This window comes from Ostrea edulis, chromosome 5 (assembly GCF_947568905.1).
Source record: "Ostrea edulis chromosome 5, xbOstEdul1.1, whole genome shotgun sequence".
Taxonomy (NCBI): Eukaryota; Metazoa; Mollusca; class Bivalvia; order Ostreida; family Ostreidae; genus Ostrea; species Ostrea edulis.
The window spans coordinates 74,073,850-74,099,987 of NC_079168.1; the positions used below are offsets into that span (position 1 = coordinate 74,073,850).

Below are 26,138 nucleotides of genomic sequence, written 5' to 3' on the forward strand. Positions count from 1 at the left end.
TGGTAGATGAAAATAAATATGTTTGCCTATAGTTTATGTACTTTCGGTAGAGGTAAATACTATGTGTTATTCCCGCAAATTGGGGGAAATTGTATGTAGTGACCCACCCACCCACCCCCTCCGCGGGAATAAATCTGGATTCTCGTATGTATATATATCAAGCATCCGCATGGCAAGCCCTTTTACTATCTATTCGAAAAATAAGATATCTCTTTAGATTAAAGAGATATCTCTTATTTAAAGAGGTATTTCTTTAAAATGAGAGATATCTGTTAAATTTAAGAGATATATCTCTCTAAAAAGATATATCTCTTTCACTTAAAGAGATATCTCTTTCACTCAGAGATATATCTCTTTCACTTAGAAAGATATCGCTTTTATTTTAGAGTATCCCTTACACTTAAAGAGATATCTCTTTCGCTTGGAGTGATATATCTTTCAATTACTTTAAGAAATATCTCTTTCAATTAGAGATATATCTTTTTCACTTTGAGAGATATCTCTTTCAATTAGAGATATAGCTCTTTTATTTTGAGAGAGATTTTCTTCTCTCCAAGAATTCCTAGAGAGATATATTTCAAAGTATAAGAGATATATCTTTAATCGTTCAAAAAGAGATATCTCTTTTCAATATTTTTTATTAGTTTGAATACTTAAGGAATTTCCCCTCCTACCATGATGGCTGCAATCCTGGGATATTTTGAAGTGTATACAGGTAACAAAAAAAAAAAAAAAAAGACAATAAATGGATAAAATATGTGAGCTAGACTGGATTTATATTTACAGTTATACCAAATTATGTTTCCCCAACCACCTCTTTAACCTTTTCCGCCATTTTTACACTAAAAGTATTTTGATTGGTTAAAAACATGGTCACATCATATCAATGGCGATGCAACGGGGATAAGTCATAATGATCACCGGGGGAAACATTTAAAGAGTTAAGTTAAAGAGAAATCTATTTTTGAAAATTTAAAGGGATATATCTCTAGTTTAAAGAGATATCTCTTTTTACATTTATAGAGAGATATCTCTTTACGCTAGAGAGATATCTCTTTAGCTTTAAGAAATATCTCTCAAAGAGAAAGAGATATATCTTGTTTAAAGAGATACCTCTTTTGGTTAAAGAGATATCTCCCTAGCGTAAAGCGATATCTCTCTAATTTACAGAGATATCTCTACAACCAACAGAGATATCTCTCTAGTGTAAATAGATATTTTTTTTTATTTAAAGAGATATCTAATTTTACGAATAAATAGTAAAAGGGCTTACCATACACCCGCCCTATTGATAACCAATATCTTATTAAGATTAAAAGTATTTCAAGAATTAAACGTATAGTATACCAAAAAGCTATGCATGTCCTCTTATAACTATGTTATATGCACAGCGCCATTGAATCTATTAATTATGTTCCCTTGATATTTGTTTGCAATATATCTTCCCTGAATATAATTAGGATTGATTTCTTGTCTGAAGTTGCTTATACATGTAACTTTGTTCTTAGTGTCCAAATTCCGCGTTTCCGCTTTCGTAGTGTCCAAATTCCGCGTTCGTATTGTCCAAATTCCGCTTTCGTAGTGTCCAAATTCCGCTTTCGTAGTGTCCAAATTCCGCGTTCGTAGTGTCCAAATTCCGCGTTCGTAGTGTCCAAATTCCGCTTTCGTAGTGTCCAAATTCCACATTTGTAGTTTCCAAATTCCACATTCTTAGTACATGTATCTTTCTCTTTAGGTAACCCGCGGTCCTTTGTGCCCAATTTCTTTCACTCCTATATACATGTAGTACAAAAAGAAATGATTTCTTGTTTTAGTGGTTGTTGCTGAATAACTTGAAGAATGTTGTTTGAAATATAAAAATCGAGGCGTTATAAGCCGAGGCGACACCGATCAGGTTATACTCAAATTATAGCCTCTTACCAGGATACGTCTCTTATCTATATACATGTACAGTAGACGTTAGGGATGCACTTTCTGTGTCTTGTTGAAATTCAACCATGTTTTATAACTAATCAATCAATTCCTTGAAGCTGTCGCTGAGTTTATTCAAGAAAGAAATAGGTATGAACTGCGATGCTTCAAGCCGGCGTGAAGAATTAAAATTCATACCGCATGCATTCTCAAAACTGAAATTTAGTTTTTGTGTTTATATTCCACATTCACTTCGCTCGGAATTCCCATCTGTTAAAACAGATGTACGTACTATATTCAAGATTCATACGCACAGTATTCACAACTGTATCGCATTCATTGGCAATCATTACAGTTGGGAAAGATATGAAAGGCAAAATCATAATTGGAAATGTAAATATTCTAATATGGTAACCGGTTGTGTTAATGCAATTCAGGTTCGTAGAAGGGGGGGGGGGGCTTTCCCCAGTCCCGCATTTTCCAACATACATATATAAGATATAATTGCCGACCGGTCACACCCACCGTGAGCCCGATAAGATAAGTCGTACGTTGAATTAAATTTACCACTAAAATCACTCTTTAGGAATATAAAAATTACATGCAAGAATCCGGAACAATACAATGATATGACAAGTCGTTTCACTATTTATTCGAAAAAGAGATATCTCTAACTTTGAGAGGTATCTCTTTAACTTTGAGAGATATCTCTTTAACTTTGAGAGATATCTCTTTAACTTTGAGAGGTATCTCTTGAACTTTTGAAAGATATCTCTTAAAGTTAAAGAGATTTCTTTTTACCGATGCAAAATAGACAGCTCTTAAAGTTAAAGAGACATCTCTTTCAAAAAATGGAATAGAGATATCTCTTTAACTTTTAGAGATATCTCGTAAAGTTAAAGACAAGACTCTACTGTTTACTCCCTTATATGACCTTTGCCTTTTGTATGACATAATAAGTGCACGTGATTAAAATGGCTGAACATGTATATGTAGAGGAGGTCGTCTCTACCGTAATGAACAGTAGATCTAGTAGACTTATTTTGACAAAGTAAACAAAAAATTGTATATCTGTATAAGAAGTTTGTCCAATCAAAAAGAAGCTCACGTGCATGAGCGTGCAGATTGGTAATTTTGACGATGCAAATCAGTTAAGGGTCTCAATATCTATCTATGATATGAATATCAAGCCATTTCAATGAACAACAAAAAAGTTAGACTGATTCCAAAGTTAGTCTACAAATTTTGTAATGCACGTGCATGCGCATGCACGCGCGTGCAGACAAAATAAATATCATTTTTCATATAAACAAATGATATACTATCATCCTATTTAGGTTTCATATCGATCCCTTTAACATTCTGATTTTCCATTTTTTGTACCAAAATTGCAGTGCACGTGTGTGCGCGTGCATGCATGTGCAGACAAAATGACTACCGTTATGCACATCTACAAACCCTATACTATCATCCTGGAAAGTTTCATATCGATCCCTTTTGTAGTTTCTGAAGGTCGTCTTGTCATAAAGAATCTATATACAAAATATGAAAGCCCTATCTTGAATACTTCTGAAAGCAGTTAATATGTTACATTTTCTGAAAAAGTAGGTCGAATTTGAAAGATTTTCCTTATATACTCGTGCGTAAAAGTTTAATTCCCTATTGTGGCCAAAACCTCATCGTCGAATACCCAAGGGTGATCTCCATGCTCTCACCAGAGGGTGCGTTACGCAAGTTTCACTTACACCTCTGCCAACGCTTGGAATCAGATGATAATATAATCACATGATATAAACAATCATTCTCGTTTCCTTTCCCTTTAAAAGTTCTGGCAACAGGTGATACATCAGACTCTTTTCATAGCCCACTGACACTTTGTACATTTTTACCATTTAAGTGTTTGTCTCTTATTTTACAAGTTTTATCGTATTTTGAACAGCCTTTCTCACTAACGATTCCAAGTTTACATTCAAATCTCCACCACGTGAATGTCCTACATTCATACGCATATTACGAAGTACATGTAGTCCCAAATTTAGAATCAGAAAACGGCAATTTTATACAATTTAATTGCACCAAAAGCATTTCATGATATGATTAAACATTTAGTCCAAAACATAAATGTTGGATATTAGAAACTTTTACAAGATTTCTGTAAAAAGCCGTTGACAGAGGTGTAGTGAGAGTAACGCACGGAACTCTGGGTAGAGAATGGGGGTGATCTCGTCTTTTACTCATCACCCGTGGGAAAACTCGCCGAAAAATCATCGTATGTAATTAATAAGCGCGGGTCATTTGATTGGTTGTTGCACGGAGTCGCGATGGTATATTAACGAATCAAAGTTTATGTTACGATGTATGTTCAGCAATGACAAAAACTTTTCCGTATTAACGCACAGATTGCAAATAAATCCACTCACCGGTGCATTTCGCAGTTTGAGAAAGGCACTCCCACATAATTTTTGACTGGTATGTGATATAAGTGACCTGTACGACTCGACTAGTCTTCAATCGTTTTAAACAAAATGCAAATTTTAACGGGCGTCAAGGTATTTAGCATAAGTAGCAAACTAATAAACATATTTTCATAATTGAAGAGTTCAAACTTTCTGATTGGTAGTCTATAATCAACAGATTAGGATATTTTACGACGATATTTCGGCGAGTTTACCCACGGATGATGAGTAAAAAACGAGATCACCCGTGGGTATCCAACGATGACAAAACCTATGTCTGGATGCCAAAATTTTACATGTAACAAACTAAAATTTGCACTATGTTAGAGAGCTGCCATGTAAATTTGAATTTCCCTGGCCTAGTGGTTCTTGAGAAGATTCCCCCTATATATTTGTATATATGTAAAACTTTGTTTCCCTATTGTGGCCCTACCATACATCCGGGAGCCAGGATTTAAAAAAAAAGATTGAATCAGCACTATGTCAGGAAGCTTTCATGTAAATGTAGACTGTTCTGACCCAGTGGTTCTTGAGAAGATTTTAAAAGTTTTTCCCTATATATTCCCATTAAAATTTCAATCTCCTATTATGGCCCCATCCTACCCCCGGGGATCATATATTTAACAAACTTGAATCTGCACTATGTCAAGAATCTTTTTTAAATTCCAGACTCTCTGGCCCAGTGGTTCTTGAGAAGAAGAGTTTTAAATGACCCCACCGTAATTTTGGATTTTTTTGTGATTATCTCCCCTTTGAAGGGCACATGGTCCTTCATTTGCACAAACTTGAATCCCCTTCACCGAATGATGCTTTTTGCCAAGTTTGGTTGAAATTGGCCCAGTGGTTCTAGAGAATACGTTGAAAATATGAAAAGTTTACAGACGGACATACGACGGACAACCGGTGATCAGAAAAGCTCACTTGAGATTTCAGCTCAGGTGAGCTAAAATCCCGCCACTCTCATTTCTAAATGTCAAACTGCACGGTCAGACGCTACCATTGTATGCGCGGGATTCGATCCATGAGCTTCCGGTCATAAAGTTAACTGTCTAACCACTGAACTGATTCACACGAGTTGGTAATCATTTAACATTCAGTTCGAAACATACCAAGGAATCATACTAAAAGAACCCACAATGTACAAAAAATAATCATAGATTATCACTTGCGCATGGTATAGAAAGTTGGTAGAATATTTTCACCCAATCAGTAAAATCAAAATTCAAATCTCTATTTTAATTTCATTGGAAGATATTTTTTGGACGAAAATATTGTTGCAATTCTACTCGACGCGCCTCGGTTGTATGGGCGCTGGAAAGGGTAAAGAAGACATTAATGCAAAACGAACAATCATTTTTCAAAAACATGCTGAAATACAAAATCAATAGATTCGGTTGCAAAACCAACGATCGCCGATGCAAAACCAACGATCATTGAATCAAAACCATCGATCACCGATGCACTACCAATCCTGTCTTTTTTGCATGTCATCTAATGTCAATTCAGTTAATGACTGTTGGTTTTGCATCGGTGGTCGTTGGTTTTGCAACGGAGTCTGTTGATTTTATTTTAAGCTGGTTTGTTTTTTATTTCAGTATGTTTTTGAAAAATAATTGTCCATTTTGCATTATCGTCTTTTTTACCCTTTCCACCGCCATACAGTTGACAATGAATTTTTCAGGGTGAAAATCTTAACTACTTGCACTATTAATTTATATAATATCATTTTATATTCAGCAATTTTGATATAGAAAACCCATATGAGAAAAATCTCTGGAATTCTGTAGCTCAGGTTTTGTTACTGAATAATTATTGAAGTATCTAATGAAATAACAGAACAGTTTAAGTGAACATGTCATTTATTACCATGATCAAACAAATGACGCAAAAAACCAAGATGACGCAATAGACCAAAATAGACTGGGACAACTTTGAAAATACAAACATTCGTTTATTAAAGATAAGGTTTGCAAACGAGCAAATGAACATGTAAATTACACAAATTGATCCCATTAAATATACATTAAAAACCACTAATAATATCAAAAAGGTGGCGCACAAAAAAGGCTGCAAAGCAATGAAACATGCGAACAAGTTACATGTAAGTTGCTGCGTCATCTCATTTCATTATCCAGATCTAATCAGCTGTGCTTGTCGATTTACCCCGACTTGTATTCCATACAGTCTGCGGCCTTCGTATAACCAATACTGCTCGATTTACCCCGACTTGTATTCCATACAGTCTGCGGCCTTCGTATAACCAATACTATATGGAGGTAGCCTGTACTTTAAACACGGTAACAATTAATGATTCCATAAAATTAAACATAAAATCTGAGGATCTCAAGTATACTTACTCAGCATGTTTGCTGACTAACGCTTCATGGCCCTATAAAAGGTTTCTATATGTATCCCAAATGCATGTCTAGATTTGTGAAGTTTACTAAGGCATTTAATATAACTTTAAAAAAATTTACTGCAAAACTTTAAAAAAAAAAAATAAAAAAAAAATTAAACGCTCAACTTCATCATAGTAGTTGATGAGACTAGGATGTCATAATACTTAACACGGAAAACACCATCGGATGTGACCGCCCTCAAATACTCGGTGAGAACAACAGCAAACCCTCATACTCGTATATTACCTCCATCAAAAACGGTGATGGATCTGGCCAGGTTTTTGGAGCTTGTGATTATTTCTCTTGCAACTTTTGGAACTCGGTATTTAGTTCATTGTGAGGTGTTCACGGAATCTGAACAGTCGGCTATTGATGAGGCGATTGAGGAGCTAATGAACTGCAGAAAAATTCCAGGTAGGTCCTGCAATCTTTGGCAGAGAACGGCGTCAGTAGAAATGTTGGGAATGCTTAAAAAGGAGAAACAACACCAAGCCATTATTTACTTTGATATTTTATATGAATGAGTAACATGTGGAGAAATTTCTATTGTTGTAATGAATTTGGGTATATTGATACAATTTGTCGATGCCAATAGCAATGAAGTCGTACATGTATGTTATTTAAATATCAGAAAAACCACCGCTGTAGGAAATTCGTCATCAATATTGAACTATCAAAATAGAGATATGAGGATGCATATGTATTTTGAATTTGCTTTCAATGCATTCATTATATACATCTGCAATATCAGGTCTCCAACTTCCGTGCTTCGCCCGTTTTCTATACATTATTTGTGTAAGCGTTTCGGTGATCATTCAATTGAGCATTCTAGTATTTGGCCGCATTCGCTGAATGCGTTTCACGGCAGATGTACAGTATAAATGGAACCTTACTATCTACAATATTAAAGTTAAAATCTGATTTGTAGTAATATCGGTAATCAGAATGGTTTCCATATAAAACCGTTTTGATTTAATTAGTCTTTCCATGACACACAAGAAGTTGCGTACTTGAAATACATTGTTAAGGACTGAAAGCCGTGTCTCTCAGAATAAATGACATCATTTAAGAAACATATAGAATACAATGCATCTCTTTCTACAAAATCTTAAGTTAAAAGTGTACTGTACAAAATATCAAAAATTGACAATCAATGACAAAATATCTTTGTTTTACAGGCCTGGGGTTAAGTATCGTCAAAAACGACGAGTCCTTTGCAAAAGGTTATGGAATGGCGGACGTAGAGGATGAACTGGCGATGACAGAGAACACTTTGATGTGCATCGGGTCCACGACTAAAGCTTTCACCAGCGTCCTCTTGGGCATACTTATTACAGAGAACAGCAAACAGGGCGGAACGTGAGAAATATTACAACCATGAATAATGACGTCAAAAGTGCTTATAACAAAATTGAGTCGTTCCTAGCAATAAGGGGCCTTAAGTCATTAAATGCTATAGTATGAACTATGGAAAACAATCCCTCAAAATATGAGTAATATGATTGTTGTTCTAAAATATATTAGGCAATCAAAGATGACAACTAATTGGTGATTGGTAATCATGGATCTTTCTTTATGACGTCACATTATTTCATTATAGCGTTTTTAAAACGACATTGTTGGATAAGATAAGGGTATTTTTTGCTAGGAACAACTCAAATGATACACTAATAATAAACATGATGAAATTGTTGATGAACATGTGAAGATAACAAACAGCGATCAATCCCAGAAATCCTATTAAGAATGCAAAATTAAGAAAAGAGCAACCACGGACCCCTGGACATACAGAGGTGTGTCAGGTGCCTAGGAGTAAGCATCCCCTGTTGACCGGTCACATCCGCCGTGAGCCCTATATCTTGATTAGGTAAACGGAGTAATCTACAGTCAAAATCAGTATGTAAAACGGTCTAACAATTGGTATAAAACAAGTCAAATAACATTCGATTCAGCGATAACATGATATAAAAAACAACATACATTAATGGATAGAACCTAATCCAATGAAACCCATGAAATTTTCATTGCATGTAAAACGCAAAATGTAACGGTGCTTATTATGATATAGTTATATAGCACCTGCTATTCAAACAATTTTTGATCACGACCCCTGCAATGTCAAATATACGTGGCACAGTCGCTCTTTCGTGATACCCTTATATGTTGAAATGAATGAAAGCCGTGAGTTTTCCTAGTGAAAATGGTTTACTTTGTTAAGGAGGACCACGCACTTGATCAATCCAATGCTGGGTGGGGAATGCATATAAACGAAGAACTCGGTCTATCTATCGTTTGATGACATCTGTAAACTTTTCAGTTTATCATGGACGACAACGTTACGTGAGATATTTGGTGACGACTTCAATCTGACCTCTGACCCTGTCATAAGTTCACAGGTCACACTAGCCGACCTTCTCTCACATCGTTCTGGCGTTGCCTCCGTGGACGCTTTGTTGATGGCACAGATATACTCGGAGGATTACGGAAAGAATCTGCTAGGGTAAGAGCAATCCAGAAATCTAAATATTTATGTTAACGTGTACTTTTTGTAAATGCCTGGTTAACATCGTATTAATTGGGAGATGATATGTTACACAGAGCCGCTAGAGCTGTTTTGTCGTTTACCGTCTTTTATCAATGATATCAAATGATCAGGGGTTTTGTGTGAAAATAAACACTTGTTGTAAGAATTTGCCCCTTTGTTCTGATTTCATTGTAAAAGATACCAGTTTGTTACTAAATGGTACCTCGTGTTAATTTCCTGTGTGTATTAGTCAAACTCTTTGTAAAATTGTATTTTTTCATTCTTTTTTTTGTCTCTCCAAAATTATGTTTAGTAATCTTTAATTGTTACCTTGCAGACGATTGCACTTATTACCAAAGAGGGGTCAGTTTCGCGGTCAGTTCAGTTACAACAATCTGATGTACGGCTTGGCAGGTCTGGCGGCCGAGACCTTAGGAGAGAAGCCATACTTCGAGTTACTAACTGAGAAAATACTTGACCCACTGGGTATATCGTCGGCCGTGTTGATAGACAACTTAGATTTCACTCAGAACCTTACCAGTAAACCGTATCAAATGATCAACGGAACAGTTAGAAAAGGAGACTCCAAATTCTACCGGTAATTACGAGTTTGTATAGTTCTAGATAGCCTGAGCATATATTACGTCATGTGATGTTCACATATTCATGATTTTATAATATAACCTAAAATAAAACAAGATGGATTCTTTAGTTATCTTAAGGCGATCTGTGTGTCATTAAACGACACTTTCAATTAATCACGTTTTCATTTGAGTCTTAAAATAACCGCAACTCGCACTTGTGGTATATTTCAGTAACGAGAAATATATTAGTCTCAGAACTGCCCCATCAAGTGTTCATGCATCGGTTTACCTCTCCATCGTTGGAGATACCACAACTGATCTCATCTCTCTACTCATGACATGTCATGAATAAACCAAACCACGTGGATTACGAGTAGAGAACCGCAGGCGTTCCATTGTGACACCCTTTACCAAGTAAACTTGAATATTGCTGGTCGCGCTATGAAGAATTACGATTCTTTATCTTATAAATAATGACGAATGTGTTACAGCGGGCAATATATAGGGAACTTCAACTGCCTCGCTAGTAAGCTAGCTTTTTCGGATGTTAAGCAACGGCGAGCGTGTTCAGAACGCCGCACGTTACAAAATGGTGGAAGCGTAGCGACTCAGTGTTTGGTGGTAGGCCTGCTTCAGATAGAGTCTCTTCGGATTTTTATGTATGAACGAGGTTTCGTCCAGTGATTGTCGTTATGAACGGCAGATGCCGTTGCTGAAGAGGTGCCAAACAATCAAAGAGCATCCATGCTAAAATTGGGGACGAAGCTTCCCTAAGCGAGGGGAAGTGTAGTAGACTTACCATTACCTTTTATTATTTATTGTACCGCATGTACCACCGATGGATGGTGTGAGTGAAAATAAATGAACTTGAACAGTATACATGTATTGGGAATTTTACTGCTTCACTAGTGAGCTATCTTTTCTAGTGACGTGGAAGAGTCTCTCTCTTGATCGCGCGAGATTAAGCAACGGCGAACGTGTCAAGACCGATGCACGTCACAAAAATTCCACCGCTGTCACCATTTTGTAAACTACATCGATCTGAACCTGCTCGCTGTTGCTTAACTGAGAGAGACTTGATCAACTTGCGTGATCAAGACTAAGAAAACTAGCTCACTAGCGAGGCAGTAGCTGCCTACACATGTACACTGTTCGCTACACTTGCATTGCATTTGATTTCCTGTGCCATCATATACTATCTTGAGTAAACTAAAACTGTGCTTTACATTAAATATTTTTTCGCTCAAAGGGTGGTTAAAGAAGGAGGTACTCTACATCGTCACAATGGCCGACTTCCTTTCAAAAAATGGATAAAAATATAAATATCAGCAATATTTGCCTATTCATTTAAAGATCTTCGCCTAGCCGAGTAGCTCAGTAGGTTAGCACGTCAACTGCAGAACTGTAGATTGAGGGTTCGAGTTTAGCAGGGGTTTTTACATTTTTTGCAGATTGCATTCTACTAAAACTGCATTTTTTGACTAAATAAATTTGAAAGTTTTCAATTTCGATATACATGTATTGTTGTACATATCCTCAACTTTTCATCCATGATATCAAATTTCTCTGGTGTAGCATACCTCCTTAAGGTTCATTGCAATCTCTGATTTATAAAACATTTCAAATGCAGTGGGTACCTTGTATGATCCTCTTCAATGTTTTCCCAATAACCGTGTAAGCGTGGTAAGAACGCCATCTAAAGATGGTCTCGCACGCTGCTAAGTGAATTCGTTCCGCAGGTCGCGAGTTCAACCCCAATTAGGGATAGATGTGGGTATCCAATTATAGCGAATTTTTCGGTGCTTTACATACTTAGGGCAGTTATGTTTATCTACGAATCAACTGCAGTCTCTCTTCATACACATACAATGATGTAATCATACAAGTCAAGGGATGCGATTCTAAATTTAGATTTGATAGTTATCGAATGGATTAGAATTGCTGACTGACAGTAGTTATAAGTAGCTTAAATCTACATCTTGTTGTAGGCTGGGTTCGTTCTCACCGGCAGGCGGACTATGCCTATCCCCATCGGACATCACCAAGTGGCTGCATTTCCTGAACAGTTACGGTAAAACGCCCTCTTATCAGAGCCTGGTCGGTAGTTTGACTTTCGTCGAAATGATTTATCCACAGGTGACAATGGACTTTCTGACCCAGCTAAGTTTTGGCTTGTTTGAACAATTTCCCGAGCCTTCCATCACATCGTGGTATGGTTTTGGATGGTTTGGAAGATTCTACAGGGGTCAGTATTACAATAAGCATCCATTTCCCTTTGTATTAGAAAAATACTATCTTTCTTACAGCGTGTCACTTCGCTGGATCGAGGCTTCCGATAGATTTCAATGAAACAGTTACGTTTTATTCTCAGTGACAAACTACTTCAAAAGAATGTGATTAAACACCACCACCCCCACCTCACCCCATCCGTAAGTGATATAACAGTTAACGAGTGGAATTTTCACATTGTTCTCAAAAGACACGCTATTTCAGGAATGATAGTAACTTTATCTTTAGACTTTACATAATTCAGTTCAAGTCTTTCTTGGTCAAGCAAGCATTTGCAAAAGAATACTTAGTGGTGTACATGTTGTAAGAGGTCGGTAGATAGCATGCTCACAACATTGTCTTGCTAGGCCCGAAATGTTTCCCAAACAGTGAGATTACTACACATAAAGCAAGAGTAAGTGATCAGAAGTCTTAGTCTTCTGCACATTACTTTAAATCTGTTAACTATTTCTTCTACAACCAGCTCATCACAATCCGCAATACATGTACTACATTTAAATGAATCCAGCCTACAGCAGGACTAAGTTATGTGCAGCTATAGCTATGATTTAAAATATCAGTTTATCACGAATTTCAGGAAACATCGACTTCTTTCATGGTGGATCCCTCTTCTCTTACTCCAGTGTGGTGGTTACAAACCCAACCAAACGGACAGGAATCGCTCTGACCCAGAATGGCCTGTATCCCATAATACTCACTATGGATCTCTATCCTCTAGCTTACTACATCAAGGACATCCTTGAAGGTCATACACCATGGCTGAACAAGTCAACTATCTGTTCCTACCCTGAACCTTGGCAGAGAGCCTATCGCAGCCCACCACCAGATCAAAATGTAGTCGACAAATATGTGGGAGAAACCGTGAATTTTACGGGGACTTTTAGTCACATTTTGTATGGGGAGGTTGTCGTGGAAGAGAATAATGCATCTCTGTATTTGATGTGGGGGAATATAATCAAAGGCACTCTCTATGACATTAAGAATTTGCAGTTCAAACTGAGGTTGAAGGATGATACATATCGTGTTCTTGGTCATGAATTAGGGTCAATAGCTGTTATATTTAGTGAGGAAATCTCGGGTAGATACAACAAAGTGGAAATCAAATTTTCAAAAGTAATGGAGACTTATGACTTCAGAAAACAAGTTTTATTAAGTTCAACTTTATCATCCATATCTTCATCAGCAACCATACTAAATTTGTACAGAACGGAATTATCTGTACTTTGCAGTATTTTGCTCATCCTTGTCAATATCTATTCTTAACTACAAAGTCATTTGCAATGCTATAGTTCCCTTTTAACATTCAAGTACTTAAACTGGTGATAGTACCACTCAATGTCCATTGTGAGAGAGTGTAAAATTTCAAATCTCTGAAGGCTTTAAATTCATTCTAAGTGAGATTTTTCATTTTTTGACAAAGAGTTTTTGTGAATGAATTGGAACATTAGTTATTTGTGTGCATAAGAAGGACACTACAGAAGAATTTTTTAACTCATAAATCTGAAGTTTACGTCCACATTTATTGGACAGTAAATCAACTAATTTCATGGGTATTATGTATCCTTTAAAACATGAGACCATTTTTCTGATGAAGGTTCCTCTGGGGTCACAAAATGGCTAGGGATCCGGCTCCCTCCTGGCGTATTTTCTGGCACAGCAAATCTATCCCATTCCTGTCTGTTAAAGAAGAGGTATAGGATATTTACTGTAGTACAGAAAATTATTGGGGTAGAGACTCTCAAATGTATGTAGAAAATCAGGACTTGAAATTATTTTTCATAAAAACCAAGTTTCTTTATTGAAACATTACATAAATAAAATTCCATACATTATGCATATCATGGATGTAAGATGTAATTGCTAATTCACCCCATCTTTTATTCTGACCCCCCCCCCCCCCCCTCTCCCCAATTGGAAAGTAATTCATGATCCATATGATTCTGTAAATTTCTTGAAATTTTTTGAAAATCACCTCAAAGATATAGTAGGGTCTCCTTTCACATTTCACCTTGAGCAAACAATGTGGCCATTTTGCATCACACACTTTAAGATTGTTATTAAACGTTGGTGTTTTTCTTTTCTGTATAATACATAACAATGGTTTCTGCTTTGGACATTAAAGGTTTCAATTTTTTTTGTTATTTTGTTAGTTTAGAGTGTCGTCATACCTGATTTGTATAAAAGACTCGTAACTGTAATTGGCTTGATCATAATACTGGTAAAATGATAACATGGGATCTCCTTCCGAGAAATTCTCTGTAAATATATAGTACATGCATATATCTATATAAAAATGTTTATTAAAGTATTTTGTGCAAAAACACAGATATAGAAAATCTTCGAGTTTTTAGTTCATTTTTTTTAAAAATGTACATATAATATATTTTGCATGATTGATGTCTTTGCACATGAAACACTTTATCAATATCACTTTGTGCATGCACTTCGATTTCTTTTTTGTTTTTTGGTGGGTTTTTTTTGGAGAAAGGAATGATGTAAAATATATTGAAACTGTGTACATAACAATGGTGAAATTCATGGTCTAATCTCTTCAATACACAATATTTAAATGCCAAATGTTTTTGCCTTTGATATCTTCACAAATTTTAATGACAGCCATATCCTTATGAATGTGCAGCAGTTGTGAACATGTGCATATGAATCTTGATAAATAAAGTATGTCTATTTTCATGACGAAGAATTTCGACAGAAATGAAAGCAAAATTCAATATAAGAAATAAATTTCCTTTTTGAAAATACATTAACTGCAATGCTTCACCCCAGCATACTTTACTCAAGCACTGAAGTAAGCGGTCATCAAGTGCCACAGTTCATACCCTCATATATTTCCAAAGCTGAAATTTAATTTCTTAAATATACCATTATGAATTGTTATAAAACATTTCCTATATAACTCCTTACAAAACAAGAGGCCCATGGGCCACATCGCTCACCTGAGTCACCTTGGCCCATATCAGAAGACTTTCCATATATATTTGCATGTAAAGCTTTAGTCCCTATTATGGCAAAAACTACCCTTTGCAAACTTGAATCTACACTGTCAGAAAGCTTTCATGTAAATGTCAATTTCTTTGGCCCAATGGTTCTTGAGAAGAAGATTTTTAAAGCTTTTTCCTATATTTGTATGTAAAATTTTGACCCCCTCCCCCCCCCACTTGTGGCCCCATCCTACCCCCCGGGGGCCATGATTTGAACAAACTTGAATCTGCACTATGTCAGAAAGTTTTCTTGTAAATATCAGCTTTTCTGACTCAGTGGTTATTGAGAAAAAGATTTTAACTATATATTTGTAGGTAAAACTTTGATCCCCCTTGTGGCCCCATCCTATCCCCGGGGGCCATGATTTGAACAAACTTGAATCTGCACTATGTCAGAAACTTTTCATGTAAAAATCAGCTTTTCTGGCTCAGTGGTTCTTGAGAAGAAGATTTTTCCTATATATTTGTATGTAAAACTTTGATCCCCATTGTGGCCCCATCCAACCCCCGGGGCCCATGATTTGTACAAACTTGAATCTGCATTATGTCAGGAAGCTTTCATGTAAATCTCAGCTTTTCTGGCTTAGTGGTTCTTGAGAAGAAGATTTTTAAAGTTTTTCCCTATATATTTGTATGTAAAACTTTGATCCCCCTTGGGGCCCCATCTTATCCCCGGGGGCCATGATTTGAACAAACTTGAATCTGCACTATGTCAGAAAGTTTTCATGTAAAAATCAGCTTTTCTGGCTCAGTGGTTCTTGAAAAGGAAGATTTTTCTTATATATTTGTATGTAAAACTTTGATCCCCTATTGTGGCCCCATCCAACCCCAGGGGCCCATGATTTGAACAAACTTGAATCTGCATTATGTCAGGAAGCTTTCATGTAAATCTCAGCTATTCTGGTTTAGTGGTTCTTGAGAAGAAGATTTTAAAAGTTTTTCCCTATATATTTGTATGTAAAACTTTGATCCCCCCTTGTGGCCCCATCCTACCACGGGGGACCATGATTTGAACAAACTTGAATTTGCAATATGTCAGAAAGCTTTCAGGTAAATTTCAGCTCTTCTGGCCCAGTGGTTCTTGAGAAGAAGATTTTTAAATGACCCCACCCTATTTTCGCATTTTTGTGATTATCTCCCCTTTGAAAGGGACATGGCCCTTCATTTGAACAAACTTGAAAGCCCTTCATCCAAGGATGCTTTTGGCCATGTTTGGTTGAAATTGGCCCAGTGGTTCTGGAGAAGAAGATGAAAATGTGAAAAGTTTACAGACAGACGGACGCCGGACAAAGCTCACTTGAGCCTTCGGCTCAGGTGAGCTAAAAAGTCCAGCATTTCGACTGTTCTGGCGACTGTTGGACCGGGAACTGTTAAAATCGACTGTTGACCGATGACGTCATATGGCGCTAACTCGAGTTATCTTTTTGTGCCGTTTGGATAAAGAGAAATGGCGGATGCACATTTTGCGACAGCAACGGAAGATGAAATTCAATTAATTCTTCAAAGTAGGGACAGCAAGAGCATAAAAAATATTTCTTCATCATTTTCTAGAATCAATTGTTTAAGATGAAGTTTACTTATTTTTATTTTATTCGTGTTAAAGCGGTTATAACTAAGTCACATGATTCTTGGTCTGTTGATTTGTTTACGTAATTGCGAGGTTCACTGATTTGACTGATGATGAAATACGGAATTTATTAGATGAAAAGCAGAGCAGATACAAAAAAAATATGATTACCAATTAGGATATTGGGTATGTTTTCTTTTAAACTAGTGGAATCGGTGATAAATGTATACAATCACACTGTCGATCTGTTTAAAGTCAACAAACCATGTGCACCTAGTAAAAACAACCTAAGAAATAAAGGTGTATAACAAAACAGTTATTAACTGGGTCTTCGGACAACAGCTGTTTTGTTTGACCCTTGAATGGATCGGTTGCCCTAAGCCTACGGCTTCGGGCAACAGACCCGTTCTCGGGTTAAACAAAACAGCTGTTGTCCTCGAACCCAGTCAATAACTGTATAATATTAATCTTTCAATCATTTTAAGTTTTGGGGTCAAGAGTCTGTTTTCATCAGACTTATACTGATGTTTCATTTGGACTTGAGCTACACATCCAGGGAGCAACGATCTCTCTTGTCAAAACATTCTTGATTTCAACTCTACTTCTCAATATCATGGTCAGATGGTTGTCATTCTATATCACCACAGTGATTGACTTTTCCGGATTGTTAAATGTTTTACCAGGTTTTCCAAACATGATTTCCTGTATTTTCTTGTTTTTGCGTTCTTCCAGGAGTCGATTCGCTTTCTCTTGTTCTTCTCTCTCCTTCTCCTTATTGACTTCGTGTTCCGTTTCTAGCATGACCTACAAATAAGTAAACATTTTCAGAAGTGATACAATTTTTAAGAGAAAAGGATAAAAATGAAATATTTCAATTAAAAAGAAAAAACATCCAAACCTGCAAGGCTTTTTCTTCTGCTAAGTAAATTTCTTTTTGCTTTTTAATGGTATCAAACTGTTCATCCATAACCTCTTTAAACTTTTCATCACTGACTGGGTTTGTATAAACACCTTAGATAAAAAGATGGTAATTAAGAGAATTAATGTTCGCCGCTTAAGGAAAGAATAAACGTGTGGAAAACTATCAAAATGCAAATGGAAAGAAAGCAATTACACATGGTAACCACCCATACAAATTCACAACAAGAGTACCATTAAAACGGTATATCATATGCCCGTCTGACAGTGATGACAAAATTTCAGTACAATATCTGTATCTATAATGAGAAAAAGTCCAGGAAACTATTTGACCTACTCCTAAAGTAGGTCACAATAAACCAATTTAGCTGATATGCAAAGTGAATCTGTACTTCTCCGAGAGGAAGGTTGTGACTACATTTCAGGGCAATACATGTATCCATAACAAAAAAAATCTGGAAAACTGTTTGACCTACTTTTAACCCTAAAGTAGGTCAAGGTGCATCAATCCAACTGAAATACAAACAGAACTTGTATTCCTCCAATAGGAAGCTTGTGACTAAATTTCAGGGCAATATCTGTATCCATAATGAAAAAAAGTTTGGGAAAACAATTTTACCTACTTTTAGCTCCAAAACCAATCCAGCTGAAATGCAAACTCACTCTTACGCTTCATGAGGGAGAAATTGTGACCAAATTTCAATGCTGTACATGCATCTGTTATGGAAAAATGTCCGGAGACATGATCCCGGACAGATGGAGAGACGGACGGACAGCACCATAACGTAATGCATTATTGTAATTTTGTAAAGTGTAATCATCAAGAATTTCAATGACATCCAAAATAAATTCCTTTTCTTGAGGAATACTAATATCTAACCTTGTTGTTTTAATCTGTCACTCCGAAGCTTTCGAAGTTTTTGAATTCCCTTTAGCAAGTCCATGGTCTTTGTCGCATCATTAATTTTTTTCCTGACTTCATTCAATATGGTATCTGCTGATTTCTTAAGTTCTTTGGCCTGCAATCACAACTTTCTACATTCATTTCACATACATCAGGGTTTGACACTAAGGCACGTACCACCGACCGAGTCTACTAAATGATAGGTCAGGTCGGGTAAAATGTCGATAAACTAGTCCGACTGGTCGTGTTGAAAAGATAAACAAGAAACTTTACTTTAAATCATCAGATATTTTATTCTTAACCCCCCCCCCCCCCCCCCCCCCCCCAATACCTGTTAGAGTTTGCGAGCAATTTTGAACCGAGTGATGACATAATCTTTATTTTCAGTTCTAATATATTAGTCACCGTCGAAATTGATGTTTTACGACATTTATTCAAATAATTTGAATGTTAAAGGGACTGGTTCACATTTTTCGAAAGAATTATTTTTCCTTTTTGATGTTGAACAGAAAAAAAGGAAAAGGTTGGGAAGAAACAAAGCAGGGCTTATGAAATAGAAAAGAAAAAAAAACGGTTGAGGTCATTTTATTTCAGCACTTGGACTAAAGAATTTCTGTGCCGGGTAGAATTTAAAGAAACAGAAAATGCGTTTAATTGAAAATAAAATCATCAAATTGAATTATAAGACTTGAGATTTTTTTTGAGACCATTAAATATTTTTTATTTCAAACTTCATTTAAATTAGGTATTTATATATGAAGAAATCCCCAGGGGTTTTTTTCTGGAAAGGTGGTCAGGGCTAGTGGATGTAAGGTCAGGTCTAGTAAATATCATTTGAAGTAGCCCGACTGGTCTAGTGCTCAAAAAAGTAAATGTTAAACCCTGTACATGCTGTTCTTCTGTACGGAATTCTTACTCACACATTTACTATGGTGCACTGGTTGATTGATGAAAATTTACCACAGTATACAGATAAGTATCTAAACATTTTAGTGTCAATTCTCGAGTGTACCAAATAGTCTGTAAATTAATCTGAAGGACTAGACCTGATAACTCTAAAACTGTACATTCTGCAATTAATGTCAATTCTAGTGATTTCTATGTAAAGATTGTCAGAAACAAAGAATCAGAATTCATGTGATCAAAATTAGTTTGGAATATGGTATTACAAAGTTAGTAATTTATTACAACCTCCATAAAAAATATGTCCCTCTCTGTGACAGTTTTATGCCTAAAAACCATGGGTGTCAGGAAAAAACCAAAACAATTTTCACATTTTGCAACATTAGAATATACAGTTTAACATATCTAAATTTGTTTGTGGTTCATGAATTCCATTCACACTTTCTCTGAAACTGAAGACCATAAGAGAGTATAGATTTTTGGCCCTTTGAAAGAAAATGATGGGGAAATCACATTTAACGGACTTTATAATAAAGTCATTAAAACACGTGTTGTCAAAATTATGGAAGTCAAAAGTTAACTTGTGTAATGTTTAGACACATTCCAATTCAAGTCCGAATGTAATATGTAATGCCTAAAGATTTATGTACATGAACATTAAATAAAATGCTAAAATACAATCATAAAGTTAGCTCATCAAATTACTTTCGTATGATCGAAAGTTGCAAGTCAAACGGAAGCACAAGTCAATAGTTACATGTAACTCGTTTATTCAAACTTTTGTATTGTTAACTTGCATATAAAGTCAGTTGTAATTATCATTGTATGAATCAAAATTCTGAGAAATATTTTATCAATGACCTTGAATATCAATAAGGTTCTTTATCATTTAATGTCAAAGAAGTATGCAAACTGTGATCATTGTTAGTTTTATGGTTCTCCTTGAATCTTGTCCACAAGCTGACACACAAATGGAAACACACATGCACATTAGCGATGCTATATCCCTTTTGTAACTAGTTGTGTGAGGGGATAAAAACATGGAAAAGGGAATGTAGAACATTAAGAAAGACAACCCACACCATACCTCTTTAGCTTCGCGTTCCTTCATTCTTAATTTCTCCTGCCAAGCATCAATTTCAGCATGCATCTTATTTCTATGTTCTTCAGTTGCTTGTTTTTCTTCATACAATTCTTTTCTTCTCCTTTTCAACCTCTCCTGTGAAAGTGAAAAATTGTTTTGCAGTCATTTTTAAAACAGAGTAAATGCATGGAAAGGTACCGTTTTTGATATGATAAAGTAAATCTAAAAAATTCAATCTCTGCAGAGAGATAAGTAAACCTAAATCCCTAATATTTTATAGAATTTCTTGTTGCTTCTTTTTTGTTTTGTTTTAAACACAAAATTTCCATACTAAATATGATTTCACACCAAACAAAATCCCACACTAATTCAAATACGATTCCATTCATGCAGCTCTGAATATGAAGTAATTCAGATGCATAAATTTCTTGTTTATGGAGGAATGTTATCCATTCTATCCAGCAATATATATACAGAACACATATATACACAACATATCCTATAATTATCAACAATGTTTCATTTGTGTGAAGAACAAATACTAGAAAGGATACAAAACATTTTTGCTCTGAGATAAAGGATATGAGGAAATCAATAGTGCAATTATTTCAAAACAAGTCTTCATTTGACCATACTGAAAAAAAGAAGTGTCATTTTCATATCAGTTATAGATAGCACTTAATCTTCAATCTGCTTTAAAGTGTGTCAAAATTCAATTACAAGTCAACACGGATAAACTTTACAAAACTTGTTTATGTTGACACATCATGTACACCATTGTGTACACGATTGCTAAGACTAATGCCTATAAATATAACATACACATATGCACCTCATAGATGCTCCAATATTTCCCCCTTTAAAAGCTACTAAATCTGATAAAAAGGAGAAATACACGTAAATCTCACCCTTTTCTTCCTCTGCTTCAGTACTTTATGATTCACCTTATCCACAGTCTGCTTATCACTCAGCTCTTGTTGTAATTTTTCAAGCTCTGCCTATTCATAAATACATTAAAAAAAAAAATCTTTTAATAAACTCTTATTTTAATAGGGTCATTGATTGAAATGACAAATTCTATTCTCAGAAAACATTACCTTAAGGGACACAACTTTCTGTTTCTGATTGTTCCACACTTCATCGGGGGCTGAAGTTTCCAGGTCGGACAATCCGTTGGTCTCTTGCTGTAACTGTGCCATCAGCAACATCATTGTTCTCATCTTGGACTGGGTAGAGTGAATCTATACACAAAATCATTACATAATTTTTTAATGAAATGATTCATTTCAGATTACAATTTCCTCTATAATATAATTTCCATGTGTAGGTCACTAAATTTCTTTTTAATTCATTATATAGTGTTCAGAAAAAAAGTGCTTGTCTGCTTGTCTTGGACGAGTTAAAAATTGCATGCTCGGGATGAGTGAATGTCGTTAAGCACTCGTCCATGTTTTGACGAGTAATAATTTCTGTAACTTGTATGCATGTTGCAAGAAAAAGTATATAGAGGTCTGAGCAACTACCTCTGTCATATGTCAACATCAGGGAAATTTAGAAATGTAATAGACAAATCCCATAAAATACAAAATACAGATAGAAACATTTTTATTGTGTTCCACTGCAAAAGCAAAGTAAACAGAAAATTAGTTGATGTTTGCAAATATTTTTGTGGTACCTTTAATCATAAACACAATCAACATGTTTAAAAAGTCATTAACTCATGTGATAGAAAACATTTCATAAAATGTCCGAAATGTAACCAAAAAGGGTTTCACTGTTTAAACATCCCTTTGTAGATGTCAAAGAAGTGAAGGGGGGGGGGTATTGAAAGAGACTGATGAGCAGGATTTTCCCATTATGTAATTCAGACACTGAATTTTATCAATTTATTCATGACAGAGACTAGTACACTGCATCAAAATGATACACATTTTTTCCCCCAAAGGTAATAGTTTTCTCAGACAAGTTAAAGGTCTAAAATGAGAATTATTTAATCTAATTCAAAGAATATTTTATTCATACAAAAAATATGATAAGACAGAAGGCTCTAATCCTACACATGCCCTCTCATTATTATCATTAAGAACTATGTGTGATTGATTTACATTTGTACATAATATTTCACTCATGACATTCATAACTACAGCGTAAATGAGTCAACTTTCATGTTTTACGCTATCTATTTCAGGCCACATTTAAAAATATGTTTGTTTCCCCTCTCCCGACCCTAAATTTCAGAGGAAGGTCGGTAGGTAGGTAAAAAGTTGTTTTTTTTTTAGCTAGCAGAATTTTATTTATTATGAAATTCCCATAACCATTAACAATGCCCGATACCAAACGTCGTGAAGCACATCATCCATGTTTCCTCATCAAACTTGTATAGTCAGTTCTCGCGTAAATTCTGCTTTGATTGCCACGTTTTGCAATTAGGGAAGGTGTCGATATTTCGGACAGTACTTCATGTATTTTGGAAATGCTCATTATCTAACCACTAAACTTAGGCACTGGACTACATGTATACATATTGGTTGATTCGACGAACATTGGGTTTCATCAGAATTTTCTCTGCTATTTATGCCACATACTAACACTTAAATAAAGTTAGGGAGAATGTTGCAACTATGGACAATGGTGTTAGTTTTGGACACATGGTGTTATAAAATTGGTAAACTCGGTTGCTGTCTTTTATTTATGGTTCACTGACATTTTATGCTTTTGTTTTTTGCACATTATCTTAATTTGTATATGATAGTGATTTTGATTATATTTTTAAATGATATCGGTAGATCTAGTTTACCAGAAAACGTTTCAACGGGACTTGATTTTGCCGATCAAACAAAATGGATGCTGACATCAACCAATCAGAGCTGAGTTACACATGTGCATATAATTAGGTGTTTTCCAGTTTGTAAATATAGCATTAGTTCAGAAATAAGTTAAATTGAGAATGTTTCTGATTGACTGTCAAAAATATCGCATCCGTCCGAAATATCAACACTTTCCCCTACTGAAGAACACAACTTGCACACTGGATGCCCCGAATTCTCTTGTTTCCTCGCTCCTCGTATAGACAACATTTTTCCATCTCGATCTTGCAGATCACTAGTCCGAATTGCGAGCCGAATTCAATGTTAAACTCACTTGTAACTAATCAATAAAACAATCATGATTCTTGTACTTATTAATATCGATTAAAAGAAAATATCAATCCAAAATTCGATATTAAACAGAAACCAACAGTTGTAGTCAACCGAATTTTCACTGCCATTTGAGCAAACGAGTCTCGTGACTCAAAACAAAGCTCGACAGTTTGATAAAATGTTTTCAAGAGACTGTTTATGTGATGAAAGAACCCATAAAATCGATATTAGTAAGTACAAGAAGAATCGTTTTATTGATTAGTTATGAGCTTAAAATTGAATTCGGCTTGTAAGTATTTGAAATCAGCCAGAGAATGCCGCCTCCAGCTGGAGGCGGCGAAATTTCTAGATTTCGGACCAGAACACCTCCTGTATTCGTATTCTTATTTTTTAATTTTGGATCGAAACCAAAGAAGATATAGAAAATTTTTGTCATTATAAAATACTGATCTGCACCAGAAACGACCTTGAAATTTTCTTAAAATTAAAAAAAAAAAACTTCACCAGAATGGCGTAATAAAAACTTATGGGTCGGTGTGAATTTTCAGACTCGGTCGGGCGAGGGGAAACAAACAATATTTTCATTTTGGCCTCATTGAAAAATATCCTTTGAAAATAGATAATCATTTTAAACTCACTTCTGTTCTAACTTTTATGAAACCTAGAACATTTATTACAAATCATCTTGACATAAATTTCATTCATGATTTTTTAAAACTTCTACCAACAATTAGAAAAAAATGATCAATAAAAGTTGAAACTTTAACATCAACTTTTAGCATTCCATTTCCTTATACTGTATAATCCTTAGTAAGAGTGGAATGGAAACCTTGAGTGTGGTGTTCTTACAATCATGTATGGCTGTTTAGGGGGGAAAAAAGACTCTGAGACCATAAACTGCGGATATGTGTGCTGTTAATGGTGTAAAAGTTATTATAAATTGAATCTTAATTTAAGTGTTTGAAAATGATTTAGAAAAGTGGTTGTATTCAATGAATTATACAGTAAAATAAATAAAAGTTGACTCATTTATGGCACTATGCTGTATCTTGAAAGTCTACCCCTCCTTGTACAGTGTTCGATTAAATTAAGAATCAGTTCCCGATTTAACTTACCGATACATTCTCCACATGTTGATCTGCTATATCTTGTTCTCTTTTTCCTTTCTGTCTCCTTCTGAGCCAGGCATCCAAACACTGTTTAGCTGCAGTGGCATCATCAACTGTTTTCTTTGGTATGAAGTTTGGTCCGGTATCTGGTGTAAAGGTGGGAGGTGGTGGAGCAGCACGTGGGGGAGGTGGCATTGATGGAACAGCACATTGGGGAGGTGGCATTGATGGAGCATGAGCAGCACATTGGCGAGGTGGCATTGGTGGAACAGCAAGTGGGGGAGGTGCTGAAAACTGCATGGAATTGGGGGGTGGAAGAGTATGTGACAGGGTTGGAATCGGCTGTGATGATTGTATTGCTGGGTTGTGGAAGTTTGGAATTTCACTATTGTGGGGACCAAAGTTCTGAAATCCTGCATTATTACCGTTATTCCCCGTGCCGTACTGATTTATCGCAACATTACCCATGCCTGGTAAACGTGGAGAGTTTTCTAGATTACCAGTGCCCTGTGCAAATCCAGGCTGTTCCGCTCCATATGAATTGCTGGTAGATGGAGTTGTTTGAATAAACCTCTGTCTTATATTTGGCGGTGGATGTTGAAAACTATTAGGTACTATGTTGTTTCCCTGCCACCGAGGACTTTCAAACCTATTTCTCGGTCTCTCGAATTGATCTTGAAACCTTGGTCTAAAACAGCTGTTAAACTCGCCACCTGGAAGTTGATTTCGATGAGTTGAAACATGATATCTGGCTCTGAAAGTAGCATTTTGATCATGTTCTTGAGGATGGAATTTGTTTCGAAAGGGCGCAGCCATTTTTCCTACAAGAACCCCGATCCCGATGTGTTTGAAAGTGATCGAGATTCCCTATACGGGAAAATCATAATCAAAAGCAATGCATGTATTCTAATCAGTCACACATATTTGAATCCTATAAGAGCTTTTATTTCTTACATCCCCTCGGAGACAAATCCCAAATTGGAAAGCTCCATATAATCTTAAACTGGTATACCATCATTTTAAAATTATAGTGTAGCTTTCAATTGAAATCTTTGATATATATATATATACACACACACATCGGTGTATCATTTGGAAATATGATATCCTATAGGAACATGAAAAATTTCTCTGATAGCATAGGTAGCTTTGAATTCTGTAGATGATGGTTTCTTCCTTTTTTGATATCAAAGCTACAGTACCTGGCCATAAGTGAGTCATTTTATTTTCTCAATATATAATTTCATTGAAAATGCCTTTTCAAGTTTGAAAAAAAAAATTATTACAGCATTACTTGAAGATCGTTTTATTATGGATACGATAACAAAAATATTTCTAGTTTCTTCTTTCG

At 35.7% G+C, this 26,138-nt stretch overlaps 2 protein-coding genes across 2 annotated transcripts; one reads left to right on the plus strand and one right to left on the minus strand.

The window, feature by feature from the left end:
• The first annotated feature begins 6,654 nt into the window (after positions 1–6,654).
• Positions 6,655–14,501, plus strand: LOC125650763 (uncharacterized). Its single transcript, XM_048879286.2, has 6 exons — positions 6,655–7,180; positions 7,945–8,125; positions 9,084–9,266; positions 9,628–9,888; positions 11,863–12,119; positions 12,741–14,501. Exons 1-6 carry the CDS (start codon positions 7,030–7,032, stop codon positions 13,424–13,426), a joined length of 1,719 nt encoding a protein of 572 aa, XP_048735243.2. The 5' UTR covers positions 6,655–7,029; the 3' UTR covers positions 13,427–14,501.
• Positions 13,637–25,627, minus strand: LOC125650762 (programmed cell death protein 7-like). The gene is made up of 9 exons (XM_048879285.2): positions 24,794–25,627; positions 21,636–21,779; positions 21,447–21,536; positions 20,542–20,673; positions 18,528–18,666; positions 17,628–17,740; positions 17,410–17,533; positions 14,332–14,419; positions 13,637–13,840 (listed from the first exon to the last, which is right to left on the minus strand). The coding sequence occupies exons 1-9, from the start codon at positions 25,601–25,603 to the stop codon at positions 13,717–13,719; spliced, it is 1,764 nt and encodes a 587-aa protein (XP_048735242.2). The 5' UTR covers positions 25,604–25,627; the 3' UTR covers positions 13,637–13,716.
• Between the last annotated feature and the right edge of the window lie 511 nt (positions 25,628–26,138).